This window comes from Heliangelus exortis, chromosome 10 (assembly GCF_036169615.1).
Source record: "Heliangelus exortis chromosome 10, bHelExo1.hap1, whole genome shotgun sequence".
Lineage (NCBI taxonomy): Eukaryota > Metazoa > Chordata > Aves > Apodiformes > Trochilidae > Heliangelus > Heliangelus exortis.
The window spans coordinates 13954309-13975473 of NC_092431.1; the positions used below are offsets into that span (position 1 = coordinate 13954309).

The following is a 21165-nucleotide window of genomic DNA, read 5'->3' on the forward strand; positions in this document are numbered from 1 at the left end:
CCCCGCCCGCGTTGCGGGTGTTTGCAGGGGCAGGCGAGGGGCTCCCGGACGGGGCGTGCGCCGCGGTCACGGTCGCCCACTGCAGCAGCAGGCACCCAGTGCCGGTCCAGCGGGACTCAGTCCGGCCTGGTCCCTCCCTCACCGCGCTACCAACCGTTGGGCGCGGCCCCGCCCCGCCCTCTGCGCCGTCCGGGGCGGGACCGGTACCGGGGGCGGAGCGCCGGGCGCACCTGGGCCGCGCTGCCCCGCGCCGCCCCGCCCTCTCCGCCTCAGCGGCCGCCGCGGGGACGCGGGCGCTTCTCCGCTCCCGAGTGAGTGGTGGGGTTCGGCCGCGCTCCCGAGTCGTGGCGGCCACCGCGGCGAGAGAGCCCTCCTCCTGGCGGGGGAGGGGGGGAACTAGCGCCGGGCTCCTCACGGCAGCAGCAGCAGCAGCACCAGGAGGCGGCGGCGGCCTCCCCGTCCCGATCAGCCGGGCCCTGCCAGCGCCCGCTCACCGCCGAGTGGGCGTTAGGCTCCCGCGGCGCGATGTCGGCACGGAGGCGGCGGAGGGCGGCTGGGGAGGAGGAGAAGGAGGAGGAAGAGGAGGAAGAGGCGGCGGGTAGCGACAAGGTGAGGGTGCGGAGCCGGGGGCCGTTGGGGCAGGTGTGAGGGCGGGAGGGGAGGGCCGGGGGCGGGGGAGCGGCGCTGACCCCCTCACCCTCACGCCGCCCTCCCCTCACGCCGTGCTCCCCTCATTCCTTCCCCGCGGGTCGCCGGGCCCCGACTGTGACCGCCGCTCGCTGCGCGTGGCGGGAGCAGGGAGGAGGCGAGGGGCCCACGCGTGTCCTGCCCCTCTGCCACCCCCCCCGGCACGACTTGAAACGGGAGCGTGCCGTGTCTCTGCTGCTTGGGTGAAAGGCTGTGTCAGCAGTTCCCCGGTTTTTCTTTCTTTTTTTTCTTTTTTTTTTTTTTTTTTTTTTTTTTATGGCCTTTTAAGTGATAGGCATTCACCTCTGGCCCCGGAACAAGGACTTACAGTATGATAATTCTGCTAAGGCAACAGATTTTCGAAATACGAAGTCTATGCATCAGGTTCATCACAGTGGCAAAACAGCCACGGTGCTGTTCTTTTGTTTGCTGTCCAGTTGAGGCTTATCTCCACAAAAGCTGAGCACATCAGGATTGCCAGTTGTCTGAATCAAATGAGAGATGCTCTCATTTTGGTAACTGTTAAAAAACCCGAAAAAACAAAAACAAAAAACCCCTCCATAAAACAGAAACAAACTTGATGGTTGCTAAATTGAGTTGGCAATATGTGGTGGAGGTCTCGTGAATTGGTGACTAAACCTGTGTGAATGTTGAAGTTTCAGAGCAGGCACGTCTGCCTTAGGTGTTGTGGCAAGGAACTGCAAAGGGAAACTCAGCAGACAGTTTTATTCTGGGCTTTAATTGCATGAACTCAAAGCTAATGAGACTGAAAATTTGCACTACTGTGCTGTATTGAGGGCTGTGATCAAATAAGGTAACATTTAGACTATAGCTGTGCAGGGAGTATTTCTCTGTAGATTAGATCCTTGCAGCAGGGTGCTCAAAAAGCTTTTTTTCTGTGAAGTTGTTCAGGTTTGTTTTATTTTTGTAGCAGCCTATTTTGTAGGCTGTTAATTTCTGGGGTGTGCAGTCAGCTGCCTTCAAAGAACTCTTCCCATTCAAAGCCCCTACTCTCTCGACCCCTACAGGGTGCACCTAAATCTGGGTAGTGTTATTCTTGGTTTACCAGCATGATTTCCAGAGAGGAAAAAGCTGTTCTTGTCTATAGGCCTGCTGTGCTTTTACTTCCACTGCTGGACAGTTGAGTGCTTAATTCGGGTTCAGATTATGTTGAGCAGAAAGGACTCTGCTGCTGTGTATGCGGCTGGGATGTTGGTTGCAGGAGTTGAATTTCAAGATGCATACATTTCTTATGATTGCTTGGGCTGTTAGATGTGGAAAGCCTTCTCTGCCCCACAGAAAACTTTTTGATGGATTATTTTGGGGGGCCTCCTTGTTGCCATCAGAGTTGTTCAACCTATCTGTGATGTGCTCAGCACTGGTGACATTTCTCGTGGCTCACAAGTGACATTAAGGGTTCATTTGATATGTTAACCTGTCTTTAGTGCTGTTGATAGCTATAAAGATAAACCAGCATTTTGTACTGAGTTTTCTACTAGTAAGTCAGTTCGGGTCTTTGTTTTTAGTATGAGTACACAGATGGTGTCTGCTGTAGGTGATGTGATGGGAAGCATCTGGTCAACTGGATTCACAGACACCACCTTAATACCCCTTCTCAAATGGTTGTCTTTTTGCTCTACTGTTTGCCTGACCTCTACAACCAGTGGATAGATTATTGTTCTTTGGCTATTTTGAGATGACCTATTTGCTGTGGTAATTGTGTGTTTGGACCCTAATCTCGTTCTTTTTTTCATAACTAATTAGCCTGGCCATGATGCAGTGGGTTTCCACTGCTTCCTAGTACACAGCTCAAAAAGATCATTCTCTCCCTCACTTGTAATGAAGGAAAAAACTTGGTTACCTCGTTTTGTATGGTAACAGCTTTGTGCTGCTTCTGCTCTTGTTGACCCAATTAATTCAGACTTCCAGATATATAAAGATGGCATGCTTTAAAGCACCTGTTTATCAAAGCAGAGAAGTGCTCTGTGTTTGAGAAACTCAATGAACACTAAGTATGTCTGAAAGGTTTAACTTTTGTACCTTTAGTCCAGTTTTAAGTAAGTAATCTGGTATTTTTCAAGTTACACTTAGTGTGTCATTTTCTACTGAATTTAACCAAAGCTTTTTTTAATAATCTGCACATTTTTTTCCCACTGACTGGAAACAAGGGGTAGCCCATATGATTTCAAATAGAAGTTAACTTCCTTGGTTTTGTGTGAAGAAATATGGTGTGGTCTGTCTGAAGCTTCTTCCTCAAGTTCTCAAAATCTGCAAGTATTGGTGTCTTCAGTTGCTCCCTAGCTTGTTGAGCTGAGGGCTTCTTGTAAAATTCCCATGAAAATGCCCTTGCCCTGTAGGACTTCACAGTTTCAGGAGTTTGTTGTTTCTTTGTGTTGTTTTGAGTTGTGTTGTTTCCTGTGCCATGCAGGAGTGATTTCTCTTTTGACCCTTTCTTATTTGCTGCTGCTTGCCCTGGATGCTTTTTTCCTAAGTACCTTCATAAATACTCTGCAGCCTTTGTGAGCAAGAGAAAAAATGTGGCATTCAAATACATAATATGTTTAAGTTAGTTAAGGTTTTACAGGATGTAAAGTGTTCATGCTTTTTAAAAAACTTCCAGTTGTTTGTGTTCTTTACTAAAAACTAACTGGCACTGCTTTCAAATGCTTTAAAAAATTGGTGTATCCTGCAAGTAACTATGCAGTCATTCTTCTTTGTGCTGTGCGAGGTTGTCAGAGTAGGATGGGTAGGGGTGGTGGAATAGTCTTGTGTTGTGTTTGCTGAGAGACATTGTTAATTATTTGTCACCAAAAGGGCCTGGAACTGCTGACCACTCTTTCTCCTTTCTGTTCCCTGGGACAGCCCTTCCAGAGAATCAATTTCTAGCTAAGTTGCTCAGACCTGTAAAGCTGGGTTTGGGGTTTATATCTTTGATGCCTAAAACCTTCCAAAATTCCTGACAGCAGTATGGGTTATGCTAGGACAACAGAGACCATCATGCACCATTTAGTTATTTTATTTGAATTACTGTTGGAATATCCAGAAATGGATCTGTTTAATTTTCACAGGGAAGTCCTCTATGCTGTCCACTAGTGTGGCAATAATAATAGGAGCTGACTATTTCCAGAACTCTGTTTTCTTGGAACTGGGGGTGAATTAATACTACCCTAGACAGTAGGTTTCAGTCTTTGAGTCAGTCTGTTTCTGCTTATGTCAGACTTCACAAAACTTCTTCAAACAAAACAGTTTGAAAAGAGAGGTTTCATTATTCAAGGTCTTCTGATGCTTTGGTATCTTGACTTCAGAGGAAGCTATCAAGGAACATCTAATTAAGTATGCTACAATGTGGTCCAACTGAACTATTGACCTAATTATAAAACGTTTCAGAGTGACTGCAGAAAGGTCAAAGCTGGAGGGCAAAATTTAAGTATCACTTACATGGACAAAATTACAATAATTAAATTATTTTGCTTGCTAACTTTTTTGACTAAGATGTTGGAAAATACCTTCATTTTCTCAGTTGCTCTTCATGTAGATTCTGCACTCCAAGAAATGTATTTGCTATCCAGTCGGGATATTGTGTCTTAGAAAAAAATGCAGTAGAAGCAAAACCATGCAGGTACCACTGTAGCTAGAATAATTCCTGTGTGTGGTTCACTCGGCACATGTTAATTGTAGTGGAGGGTGTGCAGTACAAAACAGCAGCTCAGATGGGAATGCTTTTTTAGATGGTGAAAGACTGACACGTCCGTTTTCTGCGTGACATACAGCTGTATCCCTGGTAGCTGCTGCAAAGTTGCTAGCAAGCAGAAATCCACACGGAGCCTTAATTTGTGGAAAGATGTTGCAAGCTTGGAACTCCTCTTAGGGAGGCTCAGGCTCTCGACTGAGTTCCTGCTTTGTATGGCGAAGTGTTTGTGGTCCTGTACAGCAGATTTAGCTTAAGGATGACAGTCTTCTCTTTAAGAACACCAAAATTAAAACAAGACGTACATTAAACAAACCTTTTTTTTTTTTTTTTTTTTTTTTTTTTTTTTTTTTGATACTTTGGAAATGGTGTGTCAGATTGGCATGTTCTGCTGCACTGTGCTGCTTGTAGCTTGTAGTCAGTAACTGTCACGATTGCCTTCCTCCCTGTACTAGTGAGGCCTGCATCATCTCAGCCTTGTTGGACTTGTAATCTGTGAGCTGATCATATACGTTCCTTGTAGGGAGAACGTGCTTTCATCTGAACAGATACAAGGCAATGACCTCCTTGCAACACGGGGCTGTTGTGGATGCTTGAGATGTGAAATGTGAGCCCAGGAAATGGGAGTGGTACCTGTTCTGCCTTGAGAAGGCTCTGTCACCTGCAGGTTGAGAGCTCTAGAAAAAAATGAAAACACTTCACATCAAACATTTAATTTGGAGGTGGGGTTGAAAGGTGTCTTAATCACTTAGGGCAATACAACTTCTGCTGTTTTCTATTAACCTTTGAAAATCTTGGAAATAGCTGTTCATGGTATAAAACCCATGGCATTTCCCTTAATACCCCTTGCAGGTCCTTGTTACTGTGTGCTCACTGTGGGGAGATCCCAAGTCTGGAGAACAGGAGAGGAAAGGGCTGCTTGGTTTTATAATGAATTCCAACTTGACCTTGTAGAAGCAGTTTTGAAGTAGTCAGAGTCTTGATTTATTTTCTTATTGGGGGCTGTGATAGTGATTAACTTAGTGTTTCCTTCCATAATGATTGTTGTTATTCATGGGTATGAATCAATCATGTATAATAATTAAGAAAATTATCAGCAAGAAAGACTTGTCCCCAAGTGATGGGGTTCTCCTAGCACTTTGTGATGCAGAGGACAATTAACTAGCTTTTAGTGAACAACTTCTTTGACTTCTGACCTTGTAAATTAAATGCCTTATTCAGGAAATGGTTTTGGTCATTATAGCAATTAACTGGAAAATGAAGTATTCAAGGTTATTTTTGAGGCCTGTTAAAAAGGGAAGTTGAAGATAGTTGGGAGTTCATCTCCCACTGGTAATTGCAGCAATGTAAAGCTAAAAATTACCAAATGCACAATGTTCTGTACAACTTGCAGATTGTACCAACCAGGCTTCCAGTAGCAGCAGTATGAAGCATGAGCTGCTGAAAAACACATAGGTGTGAAAAATACACAGACTCCTTCAAGGTGTTCAGATACTCTGAAAAAATGACATGGATCTGTGTATTCAGGTGCTGGAAACAGCAAATCTAAAACATGGCTTCTATTGAGATGCATGGGTGACAGATTTGTTTTAAATATCAGAGGAATAAAATAAGTATGATTTTTCAATATTTTTTGTAAATTACTAAATACTGATTGAGTATTGGAAATGTTTTCTGCGCTACCAAAAGTCAAAAAATGGGGGAAAACCCCCAAAAAACCCAAACAGTTTGAGAGTATTAGTTTTGAGTGCTTAAGAGAAAACATCTTTGCCATGTACAAGCAGAGATTAATATGGGACACTAAGGTGTTGTCTTAGGCCCAGGATTACTGCCCATCATCTGCACAGAGAGTGGTGCCTCCTAGCACTGTACAGATGCACCCCAGTGCAGGTCACAGTTGTGTTGGCTTTGGCAGGGACCTGTGATCCCTCCCACTTGCCTCTGTACTTGGTTTCCTAAGCTTTGGTACAATGTTATGAGAAACGTTTCTGAATAAAAAGGTTGCAAGCATGGCTATTTTTTTATTTATGTGCTTTTTCAGGTGTTCTACAGACTTTCTGAAGTCTGGACCACAGCAAAAGTATTTGCTCTAGGTTGTAGGGAGGTGGGTGTTGGCTTCTTCTCCCCGGTGAATAATGACAGGAGCAGAGGAAATGGCCTGAAGCTGCAGCAGGGGAGGTTTAGATGAGACATTAGGAAGGATTTCTTTACTGAAAGAGGGATCAGGCACTGGCAGAGGCTGCCCAGAGAGGTGGTGGAGTCACCATCCCTGGAGGTATTTAAGAATGGTATAGATGAGGCATTTCAGGACATGCTCCAGTGGGTGATACAGATACTGATATGTTTTTTATTTGGGGGGAATATTGACAGTTGGACATGATGATGTTGGAGGTTTTTTCCAGCTGTGACAGTTCTGTGATTATGTAAATGTGAATGAATGAGACTGTGCCAGCAATGTCTTTTAATTGTACAAAGGGACTGCTTTGTCATGCATTCCAATTCCTTTTTTTTTTTTTTTTTTTTTCTCCTTAATGTGGTATTAAACCACCAGAAGACCCTTCTCTTCTCCTTATTCCATAACAGATAAGTTTGAAATGTGAGTGAGGGAATGTATTAGAAAGTTGAGGATTGCTGTTAAACTCATGTTCTACACCAGCTGTGGTATTTCTGGAAAGATATCCTTATATTTAGGAACATGGTTGAAAAAGTACCTAAATTGTGAAGTTTCTTGAGTACAGCAGGTAATGTAACAGTGTCTGGCCTTAATGTAACAGTGTCTGGCCCTATAAATATTTATTTGGATACATTTGCCTCCTTCAACATCTACTGTTTCACAACTACACGGTGAAGGTGATGCATATATTATTGGATCATGAAGTAATTTTTATGACCGAATACTGTTTTCTGACATATTAACTAACGATCTTGTGTTGTATTGATTTTAGTTTTTTTTTCTTTTGCCATAGGAAGTGGATTTGGAGGAAAGACTTGTTGAGTTGGATCTTAGAAGTGATTCAGATGTTCCTGATGTTCCTCCACCAACAGACAGCACTCCAGAAATCCTCAAAAAGGCTTTGTCAGGCTTGTCTGCTAGGTATAGTAAAACAAACAGCTCTCAAAGTCAACACCTGATAGCTAAAATTCTTACAGATTATGTTGCAGTTTGAATTCTTACAAATTATACTGAGGTTTTAAATTTCACATGACACACACAAAAATTCAACGATGAATTTTTACTTTACATCATTGTTTTATGTTTTGTCCCTTCAATGTAATATTTTTTGCATATACCTGGATTGCCCGTTGCATGCATTTCTGTGTAAACTGCTGCAATGTTTAGCTATAGTATACATAAACATTTGCCATTCAGTATAAATGTTACAATACAATAGTCTAAAGAACGTTTACTGGGTTTGGCATCCAGAAAAAAATATTTCTGAGGTTATAAGAAACTGATTTCCTTCATCCAAGGTCAAGGGGGGAGGGGGGGGAGGAGGTGGAGAGGGAGAGGAGGGGACAGTATTTATGTATAAATGAAGAGGGAAGAAGCTTAAATTCTCTAGATGAGCTTTGCTAGCTTTTTGTGACAGCGTTTCCACTTCTAAATATTTTTTCTTTACAGTTAAATACAACATAGCTCTTCTTTTTATACCTTTTAAGGCAATGTTTAATTTTTTCCTCCCATCTCTTTTCAAACTTAGGTTTCTGCCTTAATCTCCTTGTTCACAGGAGCATAAGGGCTGGCAAATACAGGGGCAAGTTGTGTGTGTGTGTGTGTGTGTGTGTGTGTAGAGATAATTATGGGGCCCTGAATGTTCATGCAGTATAATGAATAAAGTTCCTAGTAAAATTTTTTTTTACAACACTTCCTCAGTCAAACCCTTTTGGAGGTGGCAATTCACATTACATTTTCTTCACTAATGCAATGGAAGGAGCATTTGGGTCTGTGATTGATCACATAAAAAAAAAACCCACCTTGTAAGATGAATGTGTGTATCATCTATGCCTCTGCTCAATATACAAATCAAGCAAGCAAAGTGTATATCTTAGATGCAACTTGTCTTGCAAGAGCCAGAAGAATGTATTTAAATCCAGACTATGCAAAAAAACCCAGTCTCCAGTAGATAGCTCCAACAGCAGTGTGAAACTACAGGTTGGTTTTGGTTTGTTTTTTTATTAACCTGTTGTCTGTTTCCATTGTGATGTCTGGGAGTTAGCTGTTCCCAGGTTTTTAAAATCATGCTTCTGAACTGCACCAGCTGTGAGCAGAATGCTGCTGCCATTGCACTTCATGTAGTGTCTAATTTCTATCACTTTCAGAGTTCTCTTACCCTGATAAATGCTGTGGAAGTCTTAGGTCTCCAAATCAGACTGGTTCCAGAGGGTGTTTGCAAAGCCTGCAAATGAGAGGTGCCTTTGCTTTTTCACATGCTTGAAATTCTTTATTGGAGTGTTTGCACAAAGGTGCACAAAGGTACTTTGAGTGCAAAATTAAATTAAATTCTTAGTTCTTTATGAATGATAGATTCAGAATTACTGCCTGTCCCACCAGACTTGCCATCATAATGTACAACATGAGTGAGCTGCACTGTAACTCTTGGAAATTTTGTTCTTCTTTGTGTCTGGACTTTGCAGCGGGGAGTTAGGATGCAATAAACTTGCCAGGTTGTTTCCTAGATTCTGGAGCTTGTTGTCTTATTTACTGAAGCTGTTTTTCCCTTGCTGTGCTTGTCAACACCCCCTGTATACTAGGTGGTATTTTGATATTATCCTTAAGAGTGAGCACAACCCCTTTGGAAGAATTTAATTGCTATGAATGTATCACCAGGAGCAAGCTCCTACTCTGTAGCCCATGTCATAGAGAAGAATAAAGCATCTGTTGAGCTGTTGTTCTGATACTTAAAACAAATCCAATTAGTGGGTTTTACCTGCCATCAACCTTCTGATGAGTAACAGCCTTGAAAATCAAATTAATGTAGTTGAAGTTTCCAATGAAACCGGAGTATGATGCAAAACTTAACAGTGTCTTCTGAATCAGATCTGTCTCCAGATGCAGCAGTGAAGCACAAGACTGATACAGAGCAAAACATTAGAATTTATTGAAGCTAAAGTAGCGATTTTGTGTTTAGCATTAACTTGTGATTATTTGGTAGAGGCAAAATTCTTCAAGGGAAAAACACAGGCAAAAGAGAAGAAAAACTTACTGAAAAGTTATATGAACAATAAAATATAGTCTGTTGCAGAGTGGAACATGTGATTAGGTTTTTTTCAATTTTTTTTTTTAACTGGGTTTTTGATATTTCCTCATTTTGGCCTCTGGGAGCAGGAGGTTTGGGGTGCAAAATAACATTTTGATTACCCTAGAGGTTCAAAAAATCTCCAAATAAAATAGTGAAGACTTCCCAGTTGTCTGTTTTGTTGTTGTTGTTGTTTTAAACAAAGAACACTTATTTTTTCAAAGAAGGCAATCAACACCTTGAGTACTGTATTCAATTTTGAGCCTCTCATTACAAGGACATGAAGTTTTGGAGCATGTCCAGAGAAGAGCAACGAAGCTGTTGAAGGGTCTAGAGAGCAAGTGTTATGAGGAGCAGCTGAGGGCATTGGGGTTGTTCAGCCTGGAGAAAAGGGGGGTGAAAGGAGACCTTATAGATCTCTACAACTGCCTGAAAGGATTTTGGAGTGAGGTGGGTGTTGCTCTCTTGTCCCAAGTAGCAAGTGATAGGACAAGAGGAAATGACTTCAAGTTGCATCAGGGGAGGCTTAGACTGGATATCAGGAAAAACTTCTTCACCAAAAGCGTTATCAAGGAATAGGCTGCTCAGGGAAGAGGTTGAGTCACCATCCCTGGAGGTGTTTAAAAAACATTTAGACGTGGTGCTTGAGGATATGGTTTAGTGGTGGACTTGGCAGTGTTAGGTTTACATTTGGACTTGATGTTCTTAAAGGTTTTTAACCTAAATGATTTTGTTATAATAGGAATTTTTATTCTGCTTTCCTTAGGAAGCCACAAGCAGCTGGCAAAAAAGTACAGCCAGTCTGACCCATCACCCCTCACTGCCACAGGCTTTCCTATCCTGGTTCCAGTGCTCACTAGAGCACAGGACTGCTTTCACTAGAGAATCTAATACCTGGCAAAACAGCTAATTTGCCACTATGGAGAGCTGGCTATTGCCTGTTTTGTTTTGCATTGTTTTTTGGTTGTTGGTTTGGGTTTTTTTTGTTTTGGTTTGGTTTGTTTTGGTTTGGGGTTTTTTGTGTCTCTTACTCCTTTAATAGTTGTATGCTTTCTAGCTGTCAGCCTTTCTTTCCCATATAAGCCCTTACATGGCTGGGCCCCCAGCAGTCTTGCTGGTTATGTGATGCTTTTTGAGGATCCTTATGTGTTTTCACAGCAGCTTCAATATGGGCTTAATCCATTTAATTTCAAATGACATTTGGGGTTGGGGAGGAGCATGGGGGAAGAAGAAAGATGTTTAACTTCAGTTTCTTTTACTCTGTATCCTGGTTAGTTGAGTCTGTGTTTCTTGCCATGTGTTGTGTTAAGCACAAAAAACTCTGAAACTCCCATTGTTGCTGATGCACTTTAATCTCTACTTAGTAAAGGAAGTGGTATTTATTTATAACTTCTTGCTTTTTATTCTCTTTTTTTAAATAGATGGAAAAATTGGTGGATCCGTGGAATTCTCACTCTAGCTATGATTTCTGTGTTTTTTCTGATCATATACTTGGGATCATTTATGCTGATGCTTTTGGTAAGTTTGTTTAAATAAATTCTGATATGTAATAGTTACCTCATCTCTTTGTTCATTGTAGTTAAGACAACTGGAAGCAAACTGCAAAGACAGTTCAGAGCAATTTGTCTCTTATTTGTGCAAATATAAATACTTCTGAAAAATACCAAACAAATTCACAGCTAGGCCTTGTGGATTAAGGACTTCTTATATATTGAAATTACTATTTTTTTAAAACAGGAATTAAAGTAACACAAGTTAAATGATTGTTGCCTTGAAGTTTACTAAACTAGTGACATCTGTTTCCTTGTCCAGTTGTTATCACTTACAGTTACTTTCTTTGAGGTTTAGAGAAAAACTGCCCTCAACCTCCTCCCCCAAAAAAAACCCCTGAAGAAACAAGAGTTTCATTTTTGAGGCTGAATAAAGCAGGCAGCTCTGGTCTGTTGTCTGAGAGTTGGCACTGAAAGGCTTTCTTCAGGAATGCTCAATTAATGCTCTGCTTCTCTACTGAGGTGCTTTGTAGCCTTAAATTTATCTGTATAATGGAGCTATTTCCTTTCCAAGGTACAGAGATAAAGTACATTCTTAGGTCATGAAGAGAAATATTAATACACCCTGCATATCCAGTCAGCCTTTACTTCTTCCTGACATAATTTCTGTTGATTAATGGTTTAGCTATCTTTCCCAGTCATGGCAAGTAACAGGAAGGGAAATGGATTCTAAAATAGTGACATGGGTCCTTCTGGTGCCCACTGTGTACAGCTGCTTTGATTTTTAACTTTTAAGTTTGTTTAACTGCTTTTACTTTTTTTATGGTTTCTGTGAAACACCTGTTGTATTCTCTTTATAGAATCATTTAGAAAAAGACCTTTAGCACAGAGGTAAACTGCACAACTGTAAACCTAACAATCCACCACTAAACCATGTCCCAAACCTTGCTCCAGCCTCCTTTCAGGTAGCTGTAGAGAGTGATAAGGTCAATAAGGTCTCCCCTCAGCCTCCTTTTCTCCAGGATAAACAACCTCAGTTCCCTCAGCTGCTCCTCATAGTATTGTTCTCCAGACCCTTCTCCAGCTTTGTTGCCTTTCTCTGGGACACACTGCAGCACCTCAATGTCTTTCATGTAGTTCTTGCAGAACTGAACACAGCACTCGAGGTGCAGCCTCACCAGAGCTGAGTACAGGGGCACCATCACTGCCCTTCTCCTGCTGGACACACCATTCCTGATACAGGCCAGGATGCTGATGGCCTTCTTGGCCACGTTGTTAGATCATATTCATCTGGGTGTCAACCAGCTCCCCCAGTTCCTTTTCTTCTGGGCATTTTTCCAGCCACTCTTCCACAAGCCTGTACCATTGCCTGTGGCTGCTGTGACCCAAGTAGAAGATGCAGCACTTGGCCCTGTTAAATCTCATACAAGTGGCCTCAGCCCATGGATCCAGCCTGTCCAGATACTTCTGTAGAGCCTTCCTACCCTCAGGCTGATCAACACTGCTGCCCAACTTGGTGTCATCTGCAAACTTGCTGAGAGTACCCTTGATCCCCTTACCCATATCTGTAATAAAGATATTAAAGAGAACTGGTCTTAACAGTGAGTCCTGGAGAATACAGCTTGTGACCAGCTGCCAACTGGATTTAAGTCCATTTGCCACAACTCCTTGTACCCAGCCATCCAGCCATCTTTTTACCCAGGGAAGAGTACTCTTGTCCAGACCAGAAGCAGCCAGTTTCTCCAGGAGAATGCTGTGGGAAACAGTGTCAAAGGCTTTACTAGAGTCAAGGTAGGCAACATCCACAGCGTTTTGCTCATCTGCTAAGCAGGTCACCTTGTCATAGAAGGAGATCAGGTTTGTCAATCAGGAACTGCCTTTCTTAAACCCATGCTGACTGGCTGTTCACCTGGTTCTCTGGTGTGTTCTGCATGATGGCACTAAAGATGCAGTTCCCTGGATCTTCCTTCCAGTCCTTTTTGTAGATAGGCATCACATTTGCCAGCCTACACTCACCCAGGATCTCCCCAATTAGCCAGGACTGCTGGTAAATAATTGAAAGGGGCTTGGTGAGCTCTTCCTGCCAGTTCCCTCAGTACCCATTGGTGCATCCCATCAAGCCCCATAGACTTTTGTGTCTAGGTGGTGTACCAGGACACTAACCATTTCCCCTTGGGTTATGGGACTTTGCCCTTGCTCCCTCATCCCTGCCTTCCAGCTCAGAGGGCTGGGTACCTGAGCTTACTACTAAAAACTGAGGCAAAGAATGCATTAAGTACCTCACCCTTTTACTCATCCTTTGCCACTACATTTTCCCCCACTGCTTCCAATAAAGGAATGGTATTTTTCTTAGCCTTTCTTTTGTTATGAATGTTGTTATAGAAACATTTTTATTGTCTCTTACAGCAGCATCCAGATTAAGTTCTAGTTGGGTTTTGGTGCTTCTAATTTTCTCCCTGCATAACCTCATGGCATTCTTGTAGATTTCCAGAGTTGTCTGCCCTTCTTCCAATGATCATAAGGTCCCTTTTTGTCCCTATATTATCTTGAGAGATTGGAATACTATTTCACCAGTATTATGATCTGCATTACAACCTCTATATGGGGATTAGTCTGGTATGTATTTCTTGTTTTCAGGTGAATGACATATAAACTAATAATTTATTTTTTCATTAGTGGAGGATTTTCTTTTCTGTGTGTGAAAAAACAACAAAAAAAGTCCCTTCAAAGTGGAGGTCATTGTAGAGATTTTTTTAAAAATTTTTACAGTCCTTCCTTTAGTGTCTATTCCACTTGACAATAATGATAACAAACAGAATAGAAGTAATCCATTTGCAGTGTGAGTCAATGCATTCATGTTATACTCTGAGATTGCATTCATGGGCAAAGCTATCCAGAGATGAACCAAAAATTAACTAGTTAGTATAGAATTGGAATAGAGTCCTTCCTCTATGGTACCATAAGGGAAAAACTTGTTCTTCTAATATAATAAACTGTTCACAAAGTTGGCGTTTGAGACTATGGAAATAGAGGAAGAGAGGGGGAAAACCCCAGTTTTGTTCATTATTTCATTTCACTGTAATCAAAGTAGCTTACATTTTAAATAAGAACTGTTGTGCTAAACCCAAATCTTACTACTGAGGCTGAAAATGCCCAGACACTTGTAGGAAAGGTGTTCCAGTGACGTTCAGAGGACAAGCCCTGAGACTGCTCTGAAAAGCTGGGATGCATGTTTTGTGTTTGCCTGCTGCTAAGGTAACAGGCACAAGCTTTTTTTCTCCTCAGGGTAACCAACACAAGCTTTGGCTCCCAGTGTCCTTTTCTATTGCAAGGTGCAATCCTTTGTTGTTGCTCTTGGATATAGCATTTAGGTTTTATAACGTAGGCCAAACAGAAGAAAGAGCATGAGACAGAGGAGATTTGAATTTAACTAACTGAGGTTAACTAAATGAGACTGTTTTGGACTTGCACAGGTTAAGCAAGATGAAAATGCAGGTGGTAAGAGAATATTGCAAAATCTGGCATGCAGGTGTGGGAGTCATTGTGGACAGGTTCTTATTCCTGCCTCTGCATGGCATTACTGATGACCTTTGTTGGGCAATACTTCATGTCTGGACAGGGCAATCTGCTTGGTGACCGTGGATTAGACAGAACTATTAAAGTCCTTAGGAGCCCAGAGACTTACAGGACATACTACTAGACTTGCACAGGCAAGCACTGAAGTAGATCAACAAAACAAAATGAAGGCTGTGTAGGGTTTGACATTCAGGGCTGGGTTAGATAATCTTTCCTTCTAATCACCAATACTGATTGCCTTTCATGAGACACCTGCTAGTGGAAGAATGTGGGTGGCCAAGTTGTGTTGCTATTTGTTATCCATTGGGTCTAGAAAATGTTTCTGAAACTAAATATAAAGCTAAAATTGAGCTGAAAGAAACAGAAGAAAGAGCCTTCTTTCAAGGAAGTTCTTTTGACCTGCTGCTGCCAAACTATTATAATGAAGAGAAGTCAGGATCTTTCCCTTGTTTCACAAGCATATTTTTGTAGGTATCCCAGTGGTTTTTTTCTCTGCATGTCTAGTGGGTTTGAGGTTTGGGAGTGGGGTGTTAAATGGAGCTTTAGTTTTCCTTGGACTTGCTTTGAAGTTCTCTGTGTGCAGTTTGAATTCAGAATAATTTCTCCCCTTAATGCAGGTTACAGTGTTACTTACTGCCTTTAAGAAACAAATGCAGCCTATCTACATAGTTTTTTATTTCTCTTATTTTAGGTCTTAAGCATCCAAGTGAAGTGTTACCATGAAATCATTACTATAGGTTACAGAGTCTACCACTCATATGATTTACCATGGTTTAGATCCCTCAGCTGGTGAGTAGCAAGCAAGAACATCAATAAGTAGGACATGAAACTTGAAAATCTTCATGTTCTTCATACACTGGCATCTGTCTCTAATACAGGATTCTGCAGTTGTAGTCCACCTGTGAGCTTGCACAAGTTGCTGGGCCTTTTACTGCTTCAGTTGTTTTGCTTTTTATAAATATGTCTATTAAGTACACAAATGTATGAATGCATATGTGCTTTAAGTCAGAATTGAGCACGTGTAAGCTAGGAGCAACTTTACTGTTTGCTGTGGTGGATTCCCACTGTCAGCTCTCCTGTAAATGCTGATTGGTTCCCCCCTAGTCACTCTTGGATTATCCAGGGGACTGATCTATGGTCGTTTTTTTATTCCATGGCTTCTGGATTTACAGCTATAGCAGTCTTGTACATGAATTATTCTGCAGTGTTGCCAAAATTTTCACCAGGAGGAAATGTTGACTCTACCACTTAGCCTGCTCTGGCAGTTGACCACTTTCACCTGTGGAGCTCAAAATCAACTCCTCTGCATTGCTACACTACTTGACATCAAAGCTGCTTTAAGTCCAGCATTGTGCCACTGAGATAAATATCAACATAATGATGATGAGAGAATCCTGTTAGTAATTGGAACATCAGCTGTTTGGCTTACTGCAAAGTGAGCACTAACATCTACTGTGGGAAGAGAATGAGTACTGGCAGCTCTGGGACTATCTGGAGGTCACAAATTTTTATCTTCTGTGGCTTCTGTATGGTAATAAGCCAAAGAGTATGTTGCCTAGAGTGGTGCATCTCTTAGTGGTTTTGGATTTGCTATTTAATGGTTTTTATTGAGTATTTCCTTGACGTTTGAGGGTAACAAAGAAAGCTGAGTAACCTGGCTTGCATGAAAACCTCTGACAGAACTTCTTGTGTACTGACTGTAAGGAATTTCTTTGAAGATCCTTCAGAAAGAGATGGCTGAAGGTGACATTTCACCTCTGTTGAACCTTGGGTGTGGACATACACCCACAAAATTATTTTAATGAGTTTGTAGTAATAGCTGCATTTGCTAGTTATTTGATAGCTTTAACCCTATAAAATTGTTGTGCAGTCAAGAAAGCTAAAAGGCAAAGTGCATGGTGGAGCAGGGGATGCATCAGTAACCCTTTCAGATGAGTATTTTCAGGTCATGTGGCAAAAGTATAATTACAGTCAGTTCCTCAAGCTCCATGTCAGGTTTGCTGTCCTATAACCTCAGAGGATTTGTTGTGCAAGTACCTTTTTAAGGCAGAAATCACAAACTACTCCTACTTGGACACAGGAATATGCCAAATTGCTTGGGTCAATATCAACAATAGGAGGTACTCATACTGTACTTTTAAAACATCTGAATAGGACATGCATAGTGGAGTATTCAGTACCATAGTTAAGGATGACAAACTCTCCACCTGTACCCTGCAAAATGTACTTGTTTTTCTAGTGTGGTTGCTTTAGAAGGAAATAACAAAAATTGGCTTGTCAAAGGAGACAATGACCCAGAGCTATAAGAGGGGATTTATACTTTAATTTTATTTTCATCACATCTTTTCTACCATTTTGGTTTTCCTTTTGTGTGTTGTGTTTGTTGTGTTTTTAAGAATGATGCTTAACATAAATCTCCTTGAATTAACTGTTGGGTGCTGTGTATTGTAGGTACTTCTTGCTGTGTGTGAACTACTTCTTTTATGGGGAGACTGTAGCTGATTACTTTGCTACATTTGTTCAAAGAAGAGAACAGCTTCAATTCCTAATTCGTTACCACAGGTTTATATCTTTTGCACTCTATTTAACAGGTAAGTGGAGGAAATAGTGAAAATGAAAGAATTTTGTGCTGCCTTTGGTTTTGGGCTTGGGGGGTTTTGTGTCTGGATTTTTTTTAATTGCTTTATGTACTTTCAGTTTCTTTTTCCCCTTTATGTTTGAAGAAATTAGGTGCTTGCAGTTCCATTTTTCTTGTGAAAAAATGAATGCAAATTTTGTGTTCACTGAGAAGCAGCAGCCTAAACAAGTAGATGAGCTTGAGAGAGGTGAGCTAGTAGCTCTGAAGGGAAGTTAGCATGAATTAATTTTGATCTCTGTAGACATGGAGTTCATTACCTGAGTACATCAATGGTGTTTTGGCAGTCTGTGGAGGTTACTTGTATGTGTAATCATTGTGCTGGATTGATGCTTTATTGTGCAAGTGTTGTGCTAGGTCTACAGCAGTAAGACTGACCAATGTATTTTAAGCTGATTATTCAAAATGCCCAAGGCTTTGTTTTGTGTGCAAGATGTTCAGATGCTCGCCTCATTTTTCCTCCCACTTTTGAAAAGCCACTTCCCTAGGAAGAAATGATAGAAGCAGTCAGTCTTGTGGCATATTGCTTTGTGAACATGTAAATATAGTCCACAGTGTTTTCAGCAGTGCAGTTAAAATGACTTTAGCTTCAGATTGGCTGAAAGAGCAGGGGACTGCTATGCTACAAATATTCGTAATATATATTAAGAAACCTGATCTTCATGATGAATTATTAGTCTGTTTGATGGTCATTTTTTGTTTAGAACAAGAAAAAAAAGTCTACTCTGTGCTTAGATCACAAAACTTGAAATCAGCTGTGCAAGACTGGACCTTTTTCAGCTGCCTTTCTCTTGAGGAAGCTACCCTACCTCCTGAGTGCTGCAGGGTGCTGAGGGGAGACATCAGAGAAGCCAGTCAGGAGTCACATCAGGAGGCAGAGCATAGCAGAGTCCCTTGGTGGCTGTTGCACTGGGGTTGTGTGCTCATGAGGGGCTGTCTCTAGGGTCTTCTGAAGGAGTCTGACTCTGCTGGTGCAGGAGGTTGCCCTAGGAGTGGGGGGAGAAGAGGTCTCACCCAGAATGTTGATTTCAGTCAGCTGAATTCTCCAATGCCTGCACTTCAGGCTTGCATTGTGTGCAGCCCTATGGCTGGCTGGGGGAAAGGGGCAAGCTGGTCTTTTCCCTTCTGTTATTTCTCTTAATTATTAGAAATCAGCTTGCTGGTTTTTGAGTGGTGTTTAAAGGTGATGGTCTTCTCCCCTAAAAATTGATGTCTACAATGGGATCTTGTAGTTATTGAAATGGTTGCTTTTTACTGCTGTTTACTAAATCATATTCTCTAATGAGAATAATTCTCCATGTACACTGAACTGAATACAAGCAAATGCTCCTAGCAGCAGAGGGACTGAAAGTTGCTTCAAGGGAAGCAAGTTACTGGTATATCACAGCTATATCACATAATTAAATCTAAGATGATACAAACTACACTTGCTTTGTTTTGCAGGCTTCTGCATGTTTGTTTTGAGTTTAGTGAAGAAGCATTATCGTCTGCAGTTTTACATGGTGTGTATTACCCACTGGGCTGTGGTCACTCATGTCATGAATGTCCCTAGAAACAGTCATGTTCCTGTAGTTGCAAACCAGCTTGGAAGGGCAACGTGGAAAATATGTTTGAACTGACAGGAACAGGATGTCAGCTGGAGTTGGGCTGTTCAGTATCTGGTCACCTTGCAGCTTATTCTTATGATGTCATGGGACGTGGCCTTTCAGGCAATGCAGCCTTTCACTGGGGAGCCCTTGTGCATATACACTGTGATATGTTAAGCTTAGTGATAAGCTGATACAAAAGACATTCCTGGAGAAAGGGATATGCATCTACCTCCCAGGTCTGAAGCCAAATAATTTAGCACAGGTGGGAAGTGGTTCTTTTGACTCAAGTGTTAAGTTCTAGAGGCCCCACTGAAGTACTATGAAGGGAATAAATCTTAACCCCTATGTGGAAGATTTATTCTGTGACACTTAACATCAGTTCTGGTCTCCTGCTCAGCTGAGCCTCTGTTGATCATTGATCTATTAAAAGAAACCAGTTTTCTCATCTCTCATATTTGCCCACCTAATAAACAACATCCGAGATAATCAAAAGCTTTTCCTTTTACGTATCCTGTAGACTGAAAACAGCACAGATGAAAACAAAAAAGGCAAAAAAAACCCAATCCCACAAAACCACACTCAAACCAAGAACAAACCCCCCCCAAAAACCCTCACTCACACACCACACACCCTCCTTCTATGCTGAAATGAGAAGCAACAGTAAAACTGTAATGTACAGCTTCTGTCATTAAAGAAATCAAGGAGTCAGGGCATTGTGTATCCTTAAATATTTCCTCTGAGCATGCAGCTGCTACAGTTAACCTCTCTGTTTCTACAGTGCTTTAGATAGCACTTTATCACTGAGGAGTCCTAATTCTGTACTTGGACTTAGCTGAGCCCTGTATGAGCATGGCAAAAAATTGTTTTTCTCAAAAAAATATACCCTGTTTGCGGGAGAACTTGCCTGGCAGGGAGGTGCAGCTTTTCTAAAAGAGATTTTCTTTATAGTCTAATCTGCAAAAAAAGTCTGCATCTTCAGATTGGCACAAGGTAAATATAAATAAATAATACATTATGATAAATTATAATTTTTCCATTATTTTTTCCTTTTTGCCCTTTCCTAGACAGAAGGCAGGAAAAAAATCTGGGATCGGTCATATGACTCAGTGCCTGCCCAGAAAAACATTAAGGACTGACTGCTTAAGAATTGCAATATAACAGAGGAAAGCTGGTTGTTTGGGGTTCTTTTATTCCCTGTGGGGCAATACACTGTTTGGACAGGCAGGGAGAGCAGCCATTTGGTCTTAGATGGTGTTCCAGTATCACTGTACAAATGCTAAAAATTTTGCTGCAGGTATTGTTTAATTAACCAACAGGTAATATTTTCAGAAACCTCCAGTCAGTTCTTTCACCCCTTTCAGATTTCTTGAATTGTCTTAACTAGAAGTAGATGCTGGCTGCCATAGGAAAACATATGTGATAAGAGAGTTAAAGGACTAGACATTCTGAGTGTTAAATCACCTGGACATTTAGAGCACTTAAATTTGGTGTTTCATGGAAAAACTACCATGATTTAAAAGGTTTTGGAAAAATAAAGTCTGTTGTAGAATCTTTACTGGTAAACTACTTGGAAACAACTGTATTTTACACTGGGGCTACAGCATAAACACCAAGTATGTACAGTAACATTAGGGAAAAGAACTGTTTAAATGACCATGTGCATAAAAATTAACAATTTGTTTTCTCTAATCCTGAGAATTTTAATGTTTCATGAGAGGACTGGTATTCTGTTATGAGAGATATCCATATCTGTGTAACACGACTCTTTTGTGAGTTGTTCATTGCCATTTTATTGTAACAGTTCTAACATGTCTTATGTATATACAGAATATCACATTGCTTACATTTCTTTGCTGCTTTCATGCTGAAGGTGCATGTCTTATTAAAGCAGATGTTAAACTGCACATTAAAAAATTCTGGGTGGAGGTAAGTGCTGGGTAGCCCAGTTACAGTTTCAGTACTTGCTTCAGAAAGCCAGCTAACGTGTGATAATCTGTATGCACACATCTCTCACATTGCCACTAGATTTGGTCTTCCCTAAGAGCTCCTAAGTAGCTCCTCTAGCTGACATGCCAGTATTTATCAAGGTGTATGGGTTGGTGTTCTCACTAACTGTTGTGTTGTTGCATTGTTAACAGTTCGCATGGACTCATGTCACTTTGCTGATCACTGTAACTCAATCTCATCTTGTCATCCAAAATCTCTTTGAAGGCATGATCTGGTAAGAGAATAGTAATAAATTGATTTGTAACTCTTGCATTGA

General features: G+C 41.3%; 1 protein-coding gene across 2 annotated transcripts in view; it reads left to right on the forward strand.

Annotated features, from left to right (window-relative positions):
- The first annotated feature begins 220 nt into the window (after positions 1-220).
- CDS1 (CDP-diacylglycerol synthase 1) overlaps positions 221-21165 on the forward strand; it is a 32487-nt gene continuing 11542 nt past the window's right edge. Inside the window, exons 1-7 of one of the 2 annotated variants that reach the window (XR_011727770.1) lie at positions 221-609; positions 7342-7469; positions 11034-11130; positions 15370-15467; positions 17130-17269; positions 18757-18815; positions 21041-21123. Coding sequence is in view for 1 of the 2 variants with exons in the window: in XM_071753658.1 (XP_071609759.1) it covers positions 526-609; positions 7342-7469; positions 11034-11130; positions 15370-15467; positions 17130-17269; positions 18757-18815; positions 21041-21123 (689 nt within the window). In the remaining variant the exon portion in view is untranslated. The remainder of the gene's footprint in view (positions 610-7341; positions 7470-11033; positions 11131-15369; positions 15468-17129; positions 17270-18756; positions 18816-21040; positions 21124-21165) is intronic. The other variant, XM_071753658.1, reaches the window with a different exon arrangement.